At 44.8% G+C, this 16,899-nt stretch overlaps 1 protein-coding gene and 1 long non-coding RNA gene across 4 annotated transcripts in view; both read right to left on the bottom strand.

Annotated features, from left to right (window-relative positions):
• Positions 1-16,899, bottom strand: part of LOC118078330 (monoacylglycerol/Diacylglycerol O-acyltransferase-like) — a 107,968-nt gene that overhangs the window by 30,472 nt on the left and 60,597 nt on the right. The window contains exon 10 of one of the 2 annotated variants that reach the window (XM_060277815.1): positions 6,052-6,251. The exons of the other annotated variant lie outside the window; for it this stretch is intronic. Within the exon in view, the coding sequence (XP_060133798.1) occupies positions 6,147-6,251 (105 nt within the window). The 3' untranslated portion in view covers positions 6,052-6,146. Of the gene's footprint in view, positions 1-6,051; positions 6,252-16,899 lie in introns of those variants that run through there. 2 annotated transcript variants of the gene reach the window in all.
• On the bottom strand, positions 9,313-15,036 carry LOC118078333 (uncharacterized). 2 transcript variants are annotated; one of them, XR_009558017.1, is made up of 3 exons: positions 14,802-15,036; positions 13,656-14,025; positions 9,313-11,660 (listed from the first exon to the last, which is right to left on the bottom strand). It is a non-coding gene; the product is annotated as an uncharacterized LOC118078333 (long non-coding RNA). The 2 variants fall into 2 exon arrangements; XR_009558018.1 differs by lacking the exon at positions 9,313-11,660 and adding an exon at positions 11,704-12,983.

Genomic DNA, 16,899 nt, shown 5'->3' with positions numbered 1-16,899 from the left:
TGCCAACCAAATATTTTATATTCCATCCTTCCAGTTCTAGAATTTTGGTTTTTAATTACAGGTAGGTAGCCGTGTTGGTCTGAGTCGAAGCAAAATAAAAAAAATCTTCCATCAGCACCTTAAAGACCAACTAAGTTTTTATTTTGGTATGAGCTTTCGTGTGCATGCACCCTTCTTCAGATACACTGAAACAGAATTAACCAGACCCTTATGTATATTCAGAGGGTGTGTGTGTGTGGGGGGGGGTGATGGGAATGGATGATGGGCTGATAGGAGTGGTAAACCTGTTGATGTTAACAACTGTTAATGACTGCAATTGGTCTTGCGGGGGGGAGCAAGGGCTGAGGTGCTAAGGAAAGCTTGATCATGTATAATGAGATAAGAATCCTATGTCTCTGTTCATACCAGGTGGCTCCATGTTTTTAAGCTTGCTAATAAGTTCCAATTCAGCAACTGCTCTTTCCAGTCTGTTTCTGAAATTTTTCTGTAATAAAACAGCTGCTTTGAGATCTTGTATAGAATGTCCTGGGAGACTGAAGTGTTCTCCTACTGGTTTCTCTGTCTTGTGATTCCTGATGTCAGATTGATGTCCATTTATCCTTTGCCGTAGGGTTGTCCACCCTTGTCCGCCTATGTAGTTTGAATTCAGGATCAAAGTACTCATCATGATACCGGACTGAGGCACAGGGATTTACCTTTTGTAACTCAGTAACTGAGAGGTTTGAGGGGAGCACCACTCATCTGACCTCTGGTACATCACATCTCTGCTACTTATCTGGAGGTATAGAGAGAATGGCGAAAATGGTGGCAAGGTGGGTGTGATTTAAACACATCAATGGAGCTACTCCAGTGATCCTGCTTGTTTGTTTATACCATGCTGACCTCATTCCCAACTTGCCTTCCCCCCTCTACCTCCTGTTAAGCAGCAGCAATGTGACCAGTCAGAGGTCAGGTGAGCAGCAGTGCCCCATCACACTCTGCCACTGCCGTAACCCATCATTGTGCAATGCAGTGGCATGTAAGAAAATGTGTCCTGCAGTTGCTGTGCCTCCTTAATGGCTAGGTACACCCACACCTCCAACTAAGCTGGCAAGGTTTTGAAATGGGGTGGTACACCCCACTAAGGTGATCTCCACCCTTGATTGTGGAAACTCTTCATTATGTGGGCAGTGAGAACTTCAATCAATAATGCTATCAGGGTGACAAGAATGGAGCCACGTCTGAATGAATACCTCATAAGTGTGATGGATTTCCCCATGACTGCTTACTTGGATATTTTCTGTAGAGATTTCTGCAGATTCCATTACTTTAGCATCATTATTTTAGTAAAATGAACTAGTACTGTAGTCACTTAGAAGAATTTTGTCAAAAAGCAGGATATAAATCTAAATAGAGTGGTACCTCGCTAGACGAATGCCCTGCAAGACGAATTTTTCGCCCAAAAAATTCTTAAAATCCTGATCAGCCTACTCTTGTATTCATAACTGAGGCTATGGCAGAAAGAAATCAGCTAAGATGAAAACTTGAGTCTTTCAAGAGCTAAAAGATGTGTGTGAGTGTGTTTGTAAGGGTAAGTCTGGTTGCTCCAGTAACTCTGGGCAGCTTAGAACGTGATAAAAACACAGCAACACATCATCAATTAAAAACTTCCTGATACAGGGTTGCATTCAGATTTCTTCAGAAAGTTGTGTAGTTCTTTTAATGTCCAAGCAAAGGGTCTGCTGGTTTTTCTTTAAAGTTTCCTGACTCAAAAGAGAGCAGGGCAATTAAAGGCACAGAAGTCCTGTCCTCTATTGAGTCTGGCAACCCTACTGCCTGGTTCCCTGTAATATAACTCTTGTAGTGAGGGAACCGCGAGAAGGCCCTCAGAGCAGGACCTTAGTGTCCGGGGTGAATGCTGAGGGTGGAGACACTCCTCAGGTATACAGTGGCAGGGTCATTTAGGGCTTTAAAGGTCAACACCAACACTTTGAATTGTGTTCAGAAATGTAAAGGGAGCTAATATATCTTCCAGGTTGGGTGTTATATGGGGCCAGCAGCTGCTCCATATCACCGGTCTAGCTACCAGAATTAACACAGAATTAACATGTGCACAGAATTTACATTATCCATGGACAGCTGTGAGTTCAAAATGACCCCAAGGTTGTGCTCCTGATCCTGATTATTCAATACCTTCTGGATAATCGTGGCAACACAGCTTAGGTTTGCAAAGTTGCAGCTGAACAGACCACAAGACTTCTGGAACAATGTCCTTTGGACAGACGAGACCAAAGTGGAGATGTCTGGCCCTGATGCACAGCACCATTTTTGGCAAAACCCAAACAGCATATCAGCACAAGCAGCTTGGGGTGGTGATTTGGGCTTGTTTTGCAAGCACAGGAGCTGGGAACCTTGTAGTCATTGAGTCAGCCATGAACACCTCTGTATACCAAATGTGAGGCAATTTGCCCGACAGCTGAAGCTTGGCCAAAATTGGGTCATTCTGTTAACAGGACAAGGGCATGGGTGTACCCAGCATGGGGCAGGGGGGAGCAGCTGCCCCCCCTAGAAGGCCAAACCACGGGGCCGACTAGGGAAGCAAAAAACCTGCGCAGGCGCCCCGCTTGTTGACATGGGAGGAGGGAGGAAACGCTGCTGGTGGCTCCTCCTCTCAGCCCGCCCTGCCTACATTTGCATCAATCCCCGCCCACTAAAGCCATCACGCCTCCCAATGGAAAGCCCTGTCGCGTGGCAACCTCTCCTGCCTAAGAGTTCTGCTGGGCTGGCAAGTGAAGGAGACGCAGCTCCCTCCATTGGTTGCAGCCGCTGCCGCGCTCTGCCTCCTGGTAGGCTGCACTGCGATCGTCGGCGCCACGGGCTGGGAATCGCCCCCTTCCCCCCACCTACCCCCCCCTGAGTTAGGAGTTGCTACTGAGACTCCTCCTGGGCCGGGAGAGGAAGTGCACCGACAGGAGCCAGTTCAGCCTCGGCGGGCAGAAGCCCACAAAGGAGGAGTGGGGGGCGGCGCCCGAAGGCAGTGGTCGTGGCTGGTGCAAGGAAGCTGCATGGGGGCCTTTGCGCCGGATTGCCGGCGGCAGGAGTAGCCCAGCGGCAGTGACCTTTCCTCGCCACCCCCCACCCCGGGCAATAGGAAAGGAGCTGCCTTGGGGGGCGGCGGCACAGCTCTCTGCCTCCCCAGCCCCTCTCCCTTGCTGCCCCTGCCGAGAGAGGGGCGTTGAGAGCGGGAGAGCTGCTGCCGCCGCCGTAGGTTCGCAGCTGGGGGGGGGCTCGCTCGCCAGCGCTGTGCCACCCCACCTTTCCCATGTTTTGCTCCCTTGTGATGGGGAAGCGGCGGTGACAGCTTCTTCTTCTTTGAGGGTCTCAGCTTGACGGGGGGGTCCCCAGTATCCTCCCAGGCCATGGGGGGATGGCCCCCCAGGACTGGCAGAGCTCCTTCCCCATCCCAGATATATAGGGTGGGAACCGGCAAGGCTTCGAGGGGACCTGGAGGAGGGAAAGCGGGGCCTAAAGGGGTTTTCAGGGGGGTGGCTAGCCGTAAATGGATGGGAGCGGTGTATTCAGAGCAGGGCCGTCTTAAGCATACCTGGCGCCCTGGCACCGTGGTGTGACAGATCCCTCCGGTGCCCCCACCCCGCCCCGTTTCCCGGCTCGGCTGGCGCAGCTCACCGCGCGGCTGCCGCCTGGAGGACCAGAGCCCTGCGCAACCCAGCCTGGCCACAGGGCTGGCCCTGAGCCAGGGGGTGCTGCCCGCCCCCTGTTGCGACGCCCCTGCGCACAACGGAGGCAGCCCCAGGCCCGCGTGCCTCCAGAAAGCGGCCTGAAGCCGCTGAACAGCTGAGAGGTGCGCCTGGGGCGGCCTCCGCTGCACCTCTCAGCGGGCACAGCGGTGCCCCTGGCGCCCTGGTGCCCCGTGCCACCGGACCCGGGCCTAGAGACGGCCCTGCTTCGGAGAAGGGGAATTCCGTGTGAGAGAGTTTAGGGGGTTCATTTAGCGGCTGCAGCCGCCGCCGCAGAGTCGTTGGGCCTGCTGGCCCTGTAGCCCCGCCCACATTCCCACTTTGTGGCCCCTCCCCTCCCGTGCCTTGGCCCCGTCCCTGAATGACCATGGCTTCCCCCCCCTCCTAGTTTTGATCCTGGGTAAGCCCCTGGACAAGGGTCCCATGTATACCAGCAAATCTATCACAGAATGGCTGGAAAAAAACAGAATCAAAGTCCAGGTAAAGGGACCCCTGACCATTTGGTCCAGTCGTGACCGACTCTGGGGTTGCGGCGCTCATCTCATATTATTGGCCGAGGGAGCTGCCGTACAGCTTCCAGGTCATGTGGCAAGCATGACAAAGCCGCTTCTGGCGAACCAGAGCAGCACACGGAAACACCGTTTCCATTCCCGCTGTAGCGGTACCTATTTATCTACTTACACTCTGATGTGCTTTCAAACTGCTAGGTTGGCAGGAGCTGCGACTGAGCAACGGGAGCTCACCCCGTTGCGGGGATCCGAACTGCCGACCTTCTGATCGGCAAGGCCTAGGCTCAGTGGTTTAACACACACCGCCACCCGCATCCCTGAGCCCAATTGAAATGCTGCTCAAAAGAGCTGTGCATAAACAAATGTCAGCAAACTTCAATGAACTGAAGAGAAGTGATGTGAGTAACTGATAAAGTTCTACAGATAATTATAGCTTATTATTGTTGATAAATGTGGTTCTACAAGCTATTTAATAATAAGATGTACTTAGTTTTTCACACATGGCTTTTCCATATTGTCTTGATTTCTGTTAATAAATGGCACGGTCTAATGTTTCATGTGTTCCTGTTCATCTGTGGTTGTGTGTGTGTTTGTGTGTCACATTTTTAATGTGGAATTGTTCCCAATGTAGTAAACATTTATATAGATTTGTTTTGGGATGCCTCATGGGAATCATAGAATAATAGAGTTGGAGGGAACCACAAGGGTCATCTAGGCCAACCCACTTCAAGCCGAATCACTCCTCTTGGAGAGCAGGTGCTCCACATGCCTTCTTCCTCAGACATCCTATTGTGAGAAAGCCAGCTCAGGAGTCCTAGACAAACAGGCCTCTGAGTTCCTGGGCCCTTGACAAGGACCTGCCAGCCACGGCTGCTTTGTTGACCCCTTGGGATAACTTGTGTACCTGCAGAGCAGGTGCAGCCCTCAGGTTCAAATCAAGTGAAAGCTCATCTCTCTTGTTACAGTCAACAGGGCTTAAACCTGTTCAACGTTGACTGTATTGTTTCCTACATTGTCCTTTGCTTATCCTTTGAGAAAAAGCATTTTAGTTGCACTTTCTCTGATGTTGTTAATGCTTTCTATGTGATACTTTTCAGTTGGAAAAATAGTGTTCTAAAGTTGTTGCTGTAAAATTTGACTGATGTTCTATTTCATATAGTATCATAATTATGTTGTCTAGGTCCGGAGACTCTATGAGCATGCACAAGAACATCTACATATGGGATGAGCTCCACTTTCAAACTGTTCAGCCATTTTGCAAGGAACACAGCCTTGTCTGTCCCCTCTTCTTACTCTGGGACCCCCATCCAGCTCAGATTCTGTCCCTTGATCCCAATTTGAATAATCCTCAAGGAAAAGCTGTAAAGCTGAGGACGCTTACTTTAGCTGTTTAATGGCACTTGGATTCCCCAGATCCGGATTCATTGCTGAGTTGGCTGTTTTCGTTAGGTCAGTCACTTTTTCCACCAATTCTGGATCCTTTTTCCCCCCTCTACTTTTTTTTGCTAAATGTTTGGAAATGTTGAGCATTATAGGGCTCAAATCTTGGAGCGACCATTTATAAACATAAAAGAGGTTCACTGTATTAATACAAGTGAATTATAGTCATTATTCTTTCACTTGTAATATTATTTCGTGTTTCAGTTAAGAACTCGCATTCCCATAATAAAAGGGACATTCTGGGAGTATTGCAGGATAGGGTGAGACTTGTATGTCTTCGAAAACCTCGGACCTTCTGTATGCCCAGCAGGTGCTGAGTTACTGAGCTAGAGTCCCTTCCAGATAATTAATGAACAATCCAGCACAATTCTGTATATATCAACTTCGCTTTAATAACATAATTATTAATGCTTCTTATTACAGACATCTCGTCAGAAACACTGCAGCAGTTTTATATGAACTAGTTAGCTTTGTAATGCTTATCAAATCGTTCTGAGATAGCTCTTAATATATTTCCTGGCCTTTTTTGGTATTTATCCCGAAGATTTTCAATTGCAGTCTTTGTCTGTTGAAAGAAGTACAAAGGAATACATTGTGTTATATCAATATGTTGCAAAATGGATATTCACAGTTATTCATATCTGTGAGGAAAAAGCTAAAGGGATCAGAACCAGGCAGAATAAAGAATCCCATTTTTTCAAGTTACAGACACAATATGACCGTCCATGTGCCTCAATCCTCAAGACTGACTTTTTCAGCATGGAGGGTTGGGCAAGAGCAGCCAGGGCCAGGAAACTCCAGTAGGAAACTCTTCATCTCTCTGTGAATCCAGCCCATTGTCTTTACGGTTGTTGTTTTTTACCAAGAGTTCCATGCCTGAAAACAGCACAGCAGGGCATGGGTAAAAATAGCAGAGTAGCATGGAATCCCATTCACTTGCAGAGTTGCAATAAATCACACAAACATCAGAAGTTCTTCAGTAACAGTTTTACTGAGGGTTAAGGGCCTACAGTGCTTACTCAGTCCCCTACTGGGGGAAGGGGCTTGGAGGGACCCTCTGGGGCAGATTCTGGGGCACATGGTGGAGAGAAGTCCTATTGTATGAACAGATCTTTGTGCAGCACTACATAACATTCGTAGATTTTTCATGGTCTCAACAAGTTACGGAGAGGGAAAGCTGAGTGATGAACATGATGCACAAAATTCTATATGATGAACCCTATCTCTCGTTGTATAGAATGAGGAAGCCAGTTGGCAGAATACAGTTTATAGAACTGAAAGAGAGAAAGCAACAGGGGAAAAAATATTCTGCTATTAGATTTCCAAGTGTAGAGTTAACTTACTTTTTCAGCCAGCTCTGCAGCTTTTATATTTGGATCATACGGGATGGGTTCTCCAATAAATGTCCTCAGTTTCACTGGAAATGGTCCATACATGGGAAGGTAGAGAAGTCGTGTTTTCTCATATAACCATCTTGTCAACCCTATGTATGAAAGGGGAAAGAGTCTGAAAGAGAGTGACCCCATATCAAATTTGAAATTAGTTGGCATTCTGAGTTTTTAGCAATTCTAATCAATCCATCCCAGAGGGGAAGAGTTTAATAGTATGAGTCCTTTGGAAAAGAAAAAGCAACATATTCTGTCAGCTCTTCTCTGCTCTTTATAAATCAAGGTCATAAGTTGTACAATAGACTGCAGCATATGGTTTTTTTCCTGTTCAGTTCCCCTCCATGTTGGGGCTTCTACCACTTATATAGACTATCGCTATCTTTTAAATCTAATTAAAAATCTAAGCAAATGCATGTTCACTCAGTCCTGAGACAGGGAGCACAGCTTTTGCAGATCAGTGTACACTGAATAAACTCTACTAGAAGGTAGTAAAAAGATATTCTGTTTTTTAAAAATTGTATATTTTTAATATGTTTATTGCCTGAAAGCAGATCTATCTCTTGATCAACCAAGGTACTCACTTGTCTTTCCAATGTTCCTGTGTGCTTCACAAATGTTTTGTGTAAATATAGGGATGATGGGCTAAAAGAATAAAATCAAAATCAAGAGGAAGCTGATAACTGGAGCATTACTTCACCCCAAGCGCCCCACCTTTATTTTTGTTAAGGACTAGGAATAGTGCTCTGCACCTGGCATTACAATGACAAGCCAGAAGTAATTGACTTCAAATTGCACATGCAGATTTTCAAGTATTGAAGAGGGAAAAAAGCTATTTTTCTTTATAAATGTAATTGAGATCAATAGCTCTGGGTTAAACCACAGAGTCTAGGGCTTGCTGATCAGAAGGTCGGTGGTTCGAATCCCTGCAATGGGGTGAGCTCCCGTTGCTCGGTCCCAGCTCCTGCCCACGTAGCAGTTCAAAAGCACATCAAAGTGCAAGTAGATAAACAGGGACTGCTCCGGCAGGAATGTAAACGGCGTTTCCGTGCACTGCTCTGGTTCGCCATAAGCAGCTTTGTCATGTTGGCCACATGACCCAGAAGCTGTCTACGGACAAACGCTGGCTCCCTTGGCCTATAGAGCGAGATAAGTGCCGCAACCCCAGAGTCGAATATGACTGGACCTCTATCATCTGACCCCCAAACATTTGCCGTCGTGAACCATTTAGGATGCTAGATCAAGAATGTCAGCACATTATGACTTATCTAGGATAATTGTGAAGGCAGTGCAAATTGCCCAAAGATCACTCACCACTTTTGCCTCCAAAGCTATCTGAGCGAAACCTGTGCGTTTACCCCACATTAAGCTGTAGTCATTACTGAAGTTTGCTTCTCTACCTCCACCAGGTGAAATGCCCACTAAATGGCCTTTCGTCAAAATTTCCACACATTCAGCTTTACTGAAATCTTTCAAACCGATGGTATAAAAAAATATCTTCAGCCCTGAAAAAATAAGCCCCAAATAGGAAAAAAATCATTTTATATAACTCTTATTTAGGAAATATTTTTGACGCTATACAGGTGTCCTTTTTCCAAAGATATTGCACTATTACGGATCACAAGCATAGTTTTCTGCCAATCCTTTTCAAGTAGGATTTCGTGGAAGTGCTGAGGTGGCCACGTTTTTAGACATGTGTTCCACAGTCAAGTCTGTAGTACAACAGAATGACATTCAAGTTTACATTATGATAAAAAATACAGACCACAGTGCCATGCACAGAGAGACAGACATACACATGGCATTGATGAGCCCATGCTGGTTGAATCCTACCTACACCAACATAAGTCCATCTTTTCATGCACAGATAAGTGGGTGGAGATTATATGCTGCGTTGATTCGCCCAATGTAATGCCCCCCCCCAAACAGAGCACTCTGTGCTACTGGGCCTCTTTGGGCTCTGTCCTTCCTTCCTTCTTTAAATGACCTTTCTGTGATGCCATAGTTCTGCGCATGTCAGGAGTCTGTGGACATGCGCAGAAACGTTTTCTGGGTAGCGGCCATTTTGGAATTGGGTGGAGCATGCTCAGAAGCGACTTTTGATGCTGCTCTGCCCAGTTCCAAAATGGCTGCAGTGCGACTTCTGGCATGGTGGCCATTTTGGAACTGGGCAGAGCAGCATCAAAAGTCGCTTCTGAGCATGCTCCACCCAGTTCAAAAATGGCGGTAGCACTACTTTCGGTCTTCTACTTCCAATCCGGTCCCTTATTTCTCGGGCAGGAACTTGGCAGGTATGGAGTGGCAGCAGAGGGCCATGAACACTACAGCAAGGGTGCCACATGTGTTTGATTGCAGTGTCACATGGGGGCATAAAAGATGGGTGTGGAAGTGCTTGATTGGCCATGTGTTCGGGTGGGGCCATGTTTTCTGGTATCTTTGTACCTGAAGAAATCATCAAGTTAGAGACCCTATTTCCTACACCTTGTCCTCTTCTGGCATTAAAGTCAGCAGCAATTATCTGCAGTCACAGCACAAAAATCAGATGTCACAATATCTAGATGGCCCTATTTTTTGGATCCCTGTAGACAGTGATACAACTAAACACGGATTTTCTGCATGGAAGCACAGGAAATGCCTTGTGATTATTAGAGTACAAAAAAAAGTACCCTCATAGCTGTTTTGAGGTCAGATAAGGTATTCCTGCAATCTGTGATCATGGGCCAAAAGACCCAGGTCGACATGCTTTATTGGAATCATAGCCTGATTCAAATAAGATGCCTGAAACATTATTGGAAGAAGAGGTTGAGGCTGTAAATGGCCAAAAGCAAGCCTGCAGCTCCCAACTTCCTTTTTTGTGTGGACACTCCATCTCATTCTTGGCTCATCCACTGTTGTAACTCAGATGGGAATCTGTCAGGGAAACTTGTCACTGGGAAATGAAGTGAGGCATGCTTTGATTGGATTGCCCCAACAGCATGGGTAGGGTACAATGAAAGATCAACACTTGGTTAAGAGTTTTATTTCGGCTTACATTCCCCATGGTCACATCCATCATGATCTTCCTCATTTTTGTCGCTATAAAATGAAGCCTGCAATTATTTCTTGCTTGATCTGCAAAGAGCTCTTTTTGAGCTCATGATTGTTCTTGGCAGGAGGTGAACTAGCTGGTGCTGTTCTCCTCCAGTGGCTGTTAGTCCAGGCAGGAAACATGTTAGGAGATGGTGGGGTAAAGAACCATAGTGTATTCAGTTAAGGGCACTCTTTGATCCCCTTGCAGTGTCTTGTGTTGGGTCATTGAGGGTACCATTTGGGCTGCACATGCACATTACTGTGGACACTGAGCTGGTTGGGCCATTGTGTGCTTGTCAAGTCAAGTGCCCACGATTCTAGGAACAAGGAAGAACTATTCCTTCTAGTCCTTTTCTCTGAGGCTGTGCTGCCTGTAAACATGGCCGGGAAAATGGGGTGACCTGATTCTTCCTGTCTTAGGGAACTTCCTTTCCAACTATATTTTTATTTGGCTTGTTAAATTTGATTTACAGACACTTGAAGGAAGCTAAATAATAATAATAATAATAATAATTTATTTGTACCCCGACCATCTGGCTGTGTTTCCCCAGCCACTCTGGGTGGCTTCCAACAGAAAAATAGATTTTATTCCATTTTTCTGTTGGAAGCCACCCTAAACAGGGCTGCCTTCAGATGTCTTCTAAAAATTAGTTGTTTTTCCCTTTGACATCTGGTGGGAGGGCATTCCACAGGGCGGGCGCCACCACCGAGAAGGCCCTCTTCCTGGTTCCCTGCAACTTGGCTTCTCGCAACAAGGGAACCGCCAGAAGGCCCTTGGTACTGGACCTCAGTGTCCGAGCAGAACGATGGGGGGTGGAGTCGCTCCTTCAGGTATACTGGACCGAGGCCCTTTAGGGATTAAAAGGTCAGCACCAACACTTTGAACTGTGCTCAGAAACGTACAAATTTAATAATTAAGGAATGATTTGGAAATAATGCTAGTTACAGGTAGGTAGCTGTGTTGGTCTGACATAGTCAAAGCAAAAAAAAAATATCCTTCCAGTAGCACCTTAGAGACCAACTAAGTTTGTCATTGGTATAAGCTTTCATGTGCATGCATACCAATGCTCATACCAATGACAAACTTTGTTGGTCTCTAAGGTGCTGCTGGAAGGATTTTTTGTTTGTTTGTTTGGAAATAATGGTTCATCCTGCATTCATTCTGTAAAGTCTTGGTGAGAAAGAACCTTCCTCTCTACCAACTTACTATTTCACCTCTTGCTGATATTTTATTTGTCTGTTGTTTTTCACCTGTTTGCCTGATAAAATGGTTTTATATTTTATAGCATTGTTTTATGTAATAATTCACACATTTTTTGTAAAAAAAAGAGCATGATTTAAATTGAATAATTTACCTGGTATGTGATATACGGCATGATCAACTACTGAATAGCACTTTCTCTGTGTCTCCTTAAAAAGTTTACCCAATAAAAGGGAATAGTCAGTAGAAGTGACTGCGTGATAATAAACAATAACCCCTGGTCCTTTAGGGATATGTTCCATGCCAATAACTTCATAACCTGGAAATAATACAAAATGCAACAAATAAATATTACTTTGTTGAAAAAATAAATGAAATATTGCAATCTTTTATTGGAAGAAAACAGTGCGGTTCAGAAAACTGAAATTTAAGATCAGCTAAAAAGCTCTCCTATATGTTGCAGCGTTCTGGATGCTAGGTTGTCATCCACATGGATCAAAACTCTCTCTGTTATGATCCCAGAATAAATGGTATTTGTCCTCTGCTGGAATATTCCTTCCGTGCTTACTTTTGGGTGCAGATGGAAACATTTTTGCCTAGTCTTTGAGTAAGCTAAAATTGTGACACTGTTTTAATCTCCTTTAAGCATTTATATGAGTTATAATACTCATATATTCAGACCATTCTCTGAGTTGCTTTATACAAAGTGAGAAAACAGTTTCCCAGACAGATGAAACCTTGACCATGTCATAAGCAGCCAAAGGGTTTCATCCTTATCACCCAAACATGGTTTCAGTAATGAATTTCCGATTTATGCTTCAACATCTAAAGCAGTGTTTCTCAACCTTTTTTGGGCCACGGCACACTTGTTCCGTGAAAAAAATCACGCGGCACACCACCATTAAAAAAGTTTAAAAATTTAACTCTGTGCCGCCCTATATTGACTATAATTATGACTGTAAGAAACACTTGCCAATTGCTGTGTTGGTTGCAATCTCCTGTAATAAGGCTTCACAAGCCGCTGATTTCTCTGCCAGCACGTGCTCCTCGCCGAAGAGGCCGCTCACTCCCTGACAGAGTGACAGTTTGGATGCTGGCTGGACAAAAGAGGCTCTTCTCTTTGCACCTATGGAGTCCCTGTGTCATTTTTATGCGTTACAAAATGCATCGTTTCATTTCCACGTGGCTCCGCTCCTCCCGTCGAACCCGGCTGGGTCATCCCGAGGTTGTGGTGCATGTTGGGATACTGGGGGTTCTGCTGCTTTTTCCTCTCTGGGGGGTCTGGGTTGAGGTTGCGGCTGCAGAGATGGTGAGTAGGGGAGGGGGAGCGCTCGGCGGCTTTCGATTGGGTGCGGAAGACCATAGACAACTAAGTCAAAGGGACGCTCGAGGAGGAACCATAGAGATAAAAGAGAGAGCGGAGAGTGGTGGTGGTGCGGGCGGGGCAGGCAGGCCGGTTATTACAGGAATCGCCGCGATCTTGTGAAGGGCATGCTCAAACGCAGCCATGCTGAGAAGGTTCTCCGCACATAGGTATGGTAGTTCTGCAAATCGCCCTTCTCGTCGTCGCACGTCGCGGCACACCAGCCAGCGTCTCGCGGCACAGTAGTGTGCCGTGGAACAGCGGTTGAGAAACGCTGATCTAAAGCAACATCACACTCTGGTAAGCAATGAGAACATAAGATGGATCCTGTTGATCAAGCCAAAACTCTCTGTATCCCATCATCCTGTTTCCCGCAGTGTCCATGGTTTGTTTATGTTTCAGAGTTACTTACTGGTTTACCATGCTCAGGAAAATTGCACCCTCAAGGTCTCACTGCACGATGACATACTCATTACATTCGCTCTGTACTCACTACACATTTAAACCCAACCCCCTTCTCTTGCCACAATCCATGAAACTGTTTTTAAAGAGCTTTGCTAATTATAGCTCTGTGAGGTGTAAACAACATTCTCCAAGTTTCTTCTGGAGAGGAGACATACTTTAAACGTGATTAAACGTGTGGTGTTTATGCAGCTACCAGCTGACCCTTTCTTCTGGAATATATCTTAATTTCATACCTCATGAAATGTTTTGTTGTTATTGTTGATTGATTATTAGCTACATAAATTTCCATTCCTTCGTTTTGATCCTTATGGAGCCAACCCCAACTTGTAGCTGTTGTGACTCTGAAGTGGGTTTAGAGGTCCATTCCTGATGCACTGTAGCAACTATTGTTCCAGTGTTTCAAGAATGAAATACTGATGCTCAGTCCTAAGAAAGTATAGTAGCTGATAAGACTGAATGATTGGAATGAAAGAAACCTTTACTCACCAAAGCATATCTTTCCAACTATATCAGAAACTAGAGCAACAAGTTTCCTTGGTTTCTCCCAAAGTTTGCTATCACTTTCTTGCTGGTTATTCATCTTCTTGTAAATATGCAACAGAAATGAGAAAGCACAGAGAAATTTAAAAAACCCTACCTTTGGTGAATAAAGTAAAATCAGAAGCATAAGTAACCACAAAGGGTGAACCACTGAGGTCAGATATTCTTCCAAAAAAGGAAAACTGATCCAGTTTTCCAGAATTGGAGAAAACCAGCTCATGGTTTCCTGATCTGAAACACCTTGTGTATGCCAATGAAGGAAATATATGAAGTGAAAATTTCCTCAGTTGTGATGTTATTTTTTTCAACTGTTTACCTGAAAAACAGAAAATGCAGTACATTAGTTTGAACTGTCATCCCAGAAGCATTCATGATTAAAAGAAATCTCATGCGATTTAATGTTTTCCTAGTTTTCCCCACTGTAACTTGCCAAGTAGACGTATTGTTTTTCCAACCTCCATCATGTACAACCTTACAAATGTATGATTCCATCATTTATTTGATGTAAAGCAAGCTGGTTTCATTCCATTGCTGAAGTGTTATAACAGGTATTTGAGGAATGATGAATTCCAGAGGGGCACTGTTTCAACTACTACAACAAAAAATTATCTCACATATATTTGAGTCTGCTTTCCCACTGTTGGTTTGGACAGTAGTATACTCTTGTCATTACCTACCATCCATATCAATCTCAGCTTCAAATCAACCCTGACTGAAAGAAACGAACATCCTAGCTGTGTTTTAAGTTGACAGTGTGGAGACAGGCTAAGATGTTCATACAACTAATTTTTACATGCACACACAGACACACACACACACACAGAGAGAGAGAGAGAGAGAGAGAGAGAGAGAGAGAGAGAGAGAGAGAGAGAAACACAAACAGCATTTCTCTCTGTGTGCTGACTCCTGCACAGGAAGTGACAAATAACACAACTACTGGGACTTTTGCAGACAAAGGAGGGTCTTGTATGGTTTCAAATTGAATGAGAGACTTTGATGAGATTCCTGCATTGAAGAGGGTTGACTAGATCACCCTTGGAATCCCTTCCAGCTCTACACTTTATGATTCTATGAACAATTTTTTTTACTTACATTCCTGGTAAGTCTAAATTGCCTTTGCTTCAGTCACTTCTCTGTGGATGCAGCAGAAGTCCTGTCTGGTGCACTTTTTCGTTGGCCAATTTGAATCTGTATGGAGACACGTCCCTTTCTATGGTGCTTTAAAGAGGCTGTGATAAGTGTGCCATTTGCATGAAGAAACCAAGCATTGTGAAAAAGTCAGAAAGCCTAGGGAAACTGCTGCTAAGAGGTTGTGCCCATTTGTAATTAAAAATTATGAAATCACACCTACACTAGCAGCCTGATCACATAACAATATATTGCACCACAGAAAACCAGTTATTGACTATGGGATAAAGGTAGGTATTGTGACAAGTGTGTTACCTCCATTTGCTGTTGGCTTCTCCCACTATAAAATGTTTATGAGATAAGAACATGATGTAACACACAAACCTTAATAACATGTTACAGGTAGGTAGCCGTGTTGGTATGATGTAGTCGAAGCAAAATAAAAAAAAATTCCTTCCAGTAGCACCTTAGAAACCAACTAAGTTTGTCATTGGTATGAGCTTTCGGTATCTAAAGAAGTATGCATGCACATGAAAGCTCATACCAATGACAAACTTAGTTGGTCTCTAAGGTGCTACTGGAAGAAAAAAAAATTAATAACATGTTCTGTTTACAATATTGAATCCTAGTGCTGCATCAGTAAAACCTCTTCCATTGGAACCATGCTGCATTTAATAATGCAGCATGAATCGCTTGCTTAGGAGCTCCAGAAATTCCACGTTGACATGCTTTGCTATCAAAGGGTCTCTGGCCTTCGGCACATGTTCAATACTGTCAGGTGGAGATGAAGGATGCAAGCCCAGCATGCATTCGTCAGTTAAGTCAGAGCATACATATACATTGGTCCATTTACTCTGTCATGCAGTGTCTGCAATTCAGTCACAGACTCATTAAAAACTGAAGTTCATCAGGCGGTTTACAATATGATGATGATCATATCTATCTATATCTATATCTACATCTATATATCTATATGTCTATATCTATTGCCAGGGAGATTCTATCCCTTCCCTGCCCCCGGTGGCAGCAAGAAGCAGAGAAAAACAAGAAGAATTCTTATGAATGAGTTTATTCAATCATCACAGCGGGAGACAAATGAATGCAGTCAGTCACTCATTAATGGAACTGCTCCAACTGAGATCCTCTCCACTCCCCTTCCTACCAACAGCACCTCCTCTTACAGTAGCCGCTGGAGGCTAATTGTCTCTGAGTCCTTTGCTCTTGCACTCTAAATGAACGCCGGGTTCTGGGAGAAGGGGGGGGGTCAGAAATTATCTCCAGTGATAATGTGTCAGCTGGCTGCTCTGGCTCTGTCTCCTCACCATGTCATATCTTTCTAAACATATCTGTAACTTGCATTGGATCGCCCCAAAATTTGCTATCAACATCAGTTTCTTGCTGAAACAAGAAATTCCTTCCAGTAGCACCGAGACCAACTAAGTTTGTCATTGGTATGAGCTTTCGTGTGCATGCACACTTCTTCAGATACACTGAAACAACACAAACCCCGCTATCAATGGATTTCTGCCTTCCCACTCCCTTGCAGAATGCTGAACCAGGGTATGCCCTGCCTAATGGGCCTTTAATTCACCGAGACAGTCTCATGGTTGCCACAGAAGCTATGATTCCTGAGCTGCCCCAAGACCTATAAGTTTTATGATCAAGAGCCATGAGTTAGTTCCTTCCCTTGGGACAGTGAATTCTCAAACTTATTGTGAAAGTGAACAGAGAGGGAGAGATTTCTTGGCAGTGATGGGAGACTGAGAATTGGAGTGATTGTTTTATGGCAGCGGATAAAGGTGTAGTGTAACTTTTGATTTTGTTTGAAATGTATTGTTATGAATAGATTGTGGACTTCCGGTTTTTGCTGCCATGGTGAACAATGGTTCTCACCATAGCGGACCAAGGGCATGCAGCCAATTAAGGATAATTTGAGAGTAATTATCATTGCAATTTCCCCCAGATTTGGGGGGGGGGAGAGCTCTCACCTGCAGATCGCCCGGTACCTGCCTCCCACTCCTACGGAATGCACTGCATGCATCGGAAACTCTCCAACGTGGTC

Source organism: Zootoca vivipara, chromosome 8 (genome assembly GCF_963506605.1).
Source record: "Zootoca vivipara chromosome 8, rZooViv1.1, whole genome shotgun sequence".
Classification (NCBI taxonomy): Eukaryota; Metazoa; Chordata; class Lepidosauria; order Squamata; family Lacertidae; genus Zootoca; species Zootoca vivipara.
This window is presented reverse-complemented; position numbering and strand designations above follow the sequence as displayed.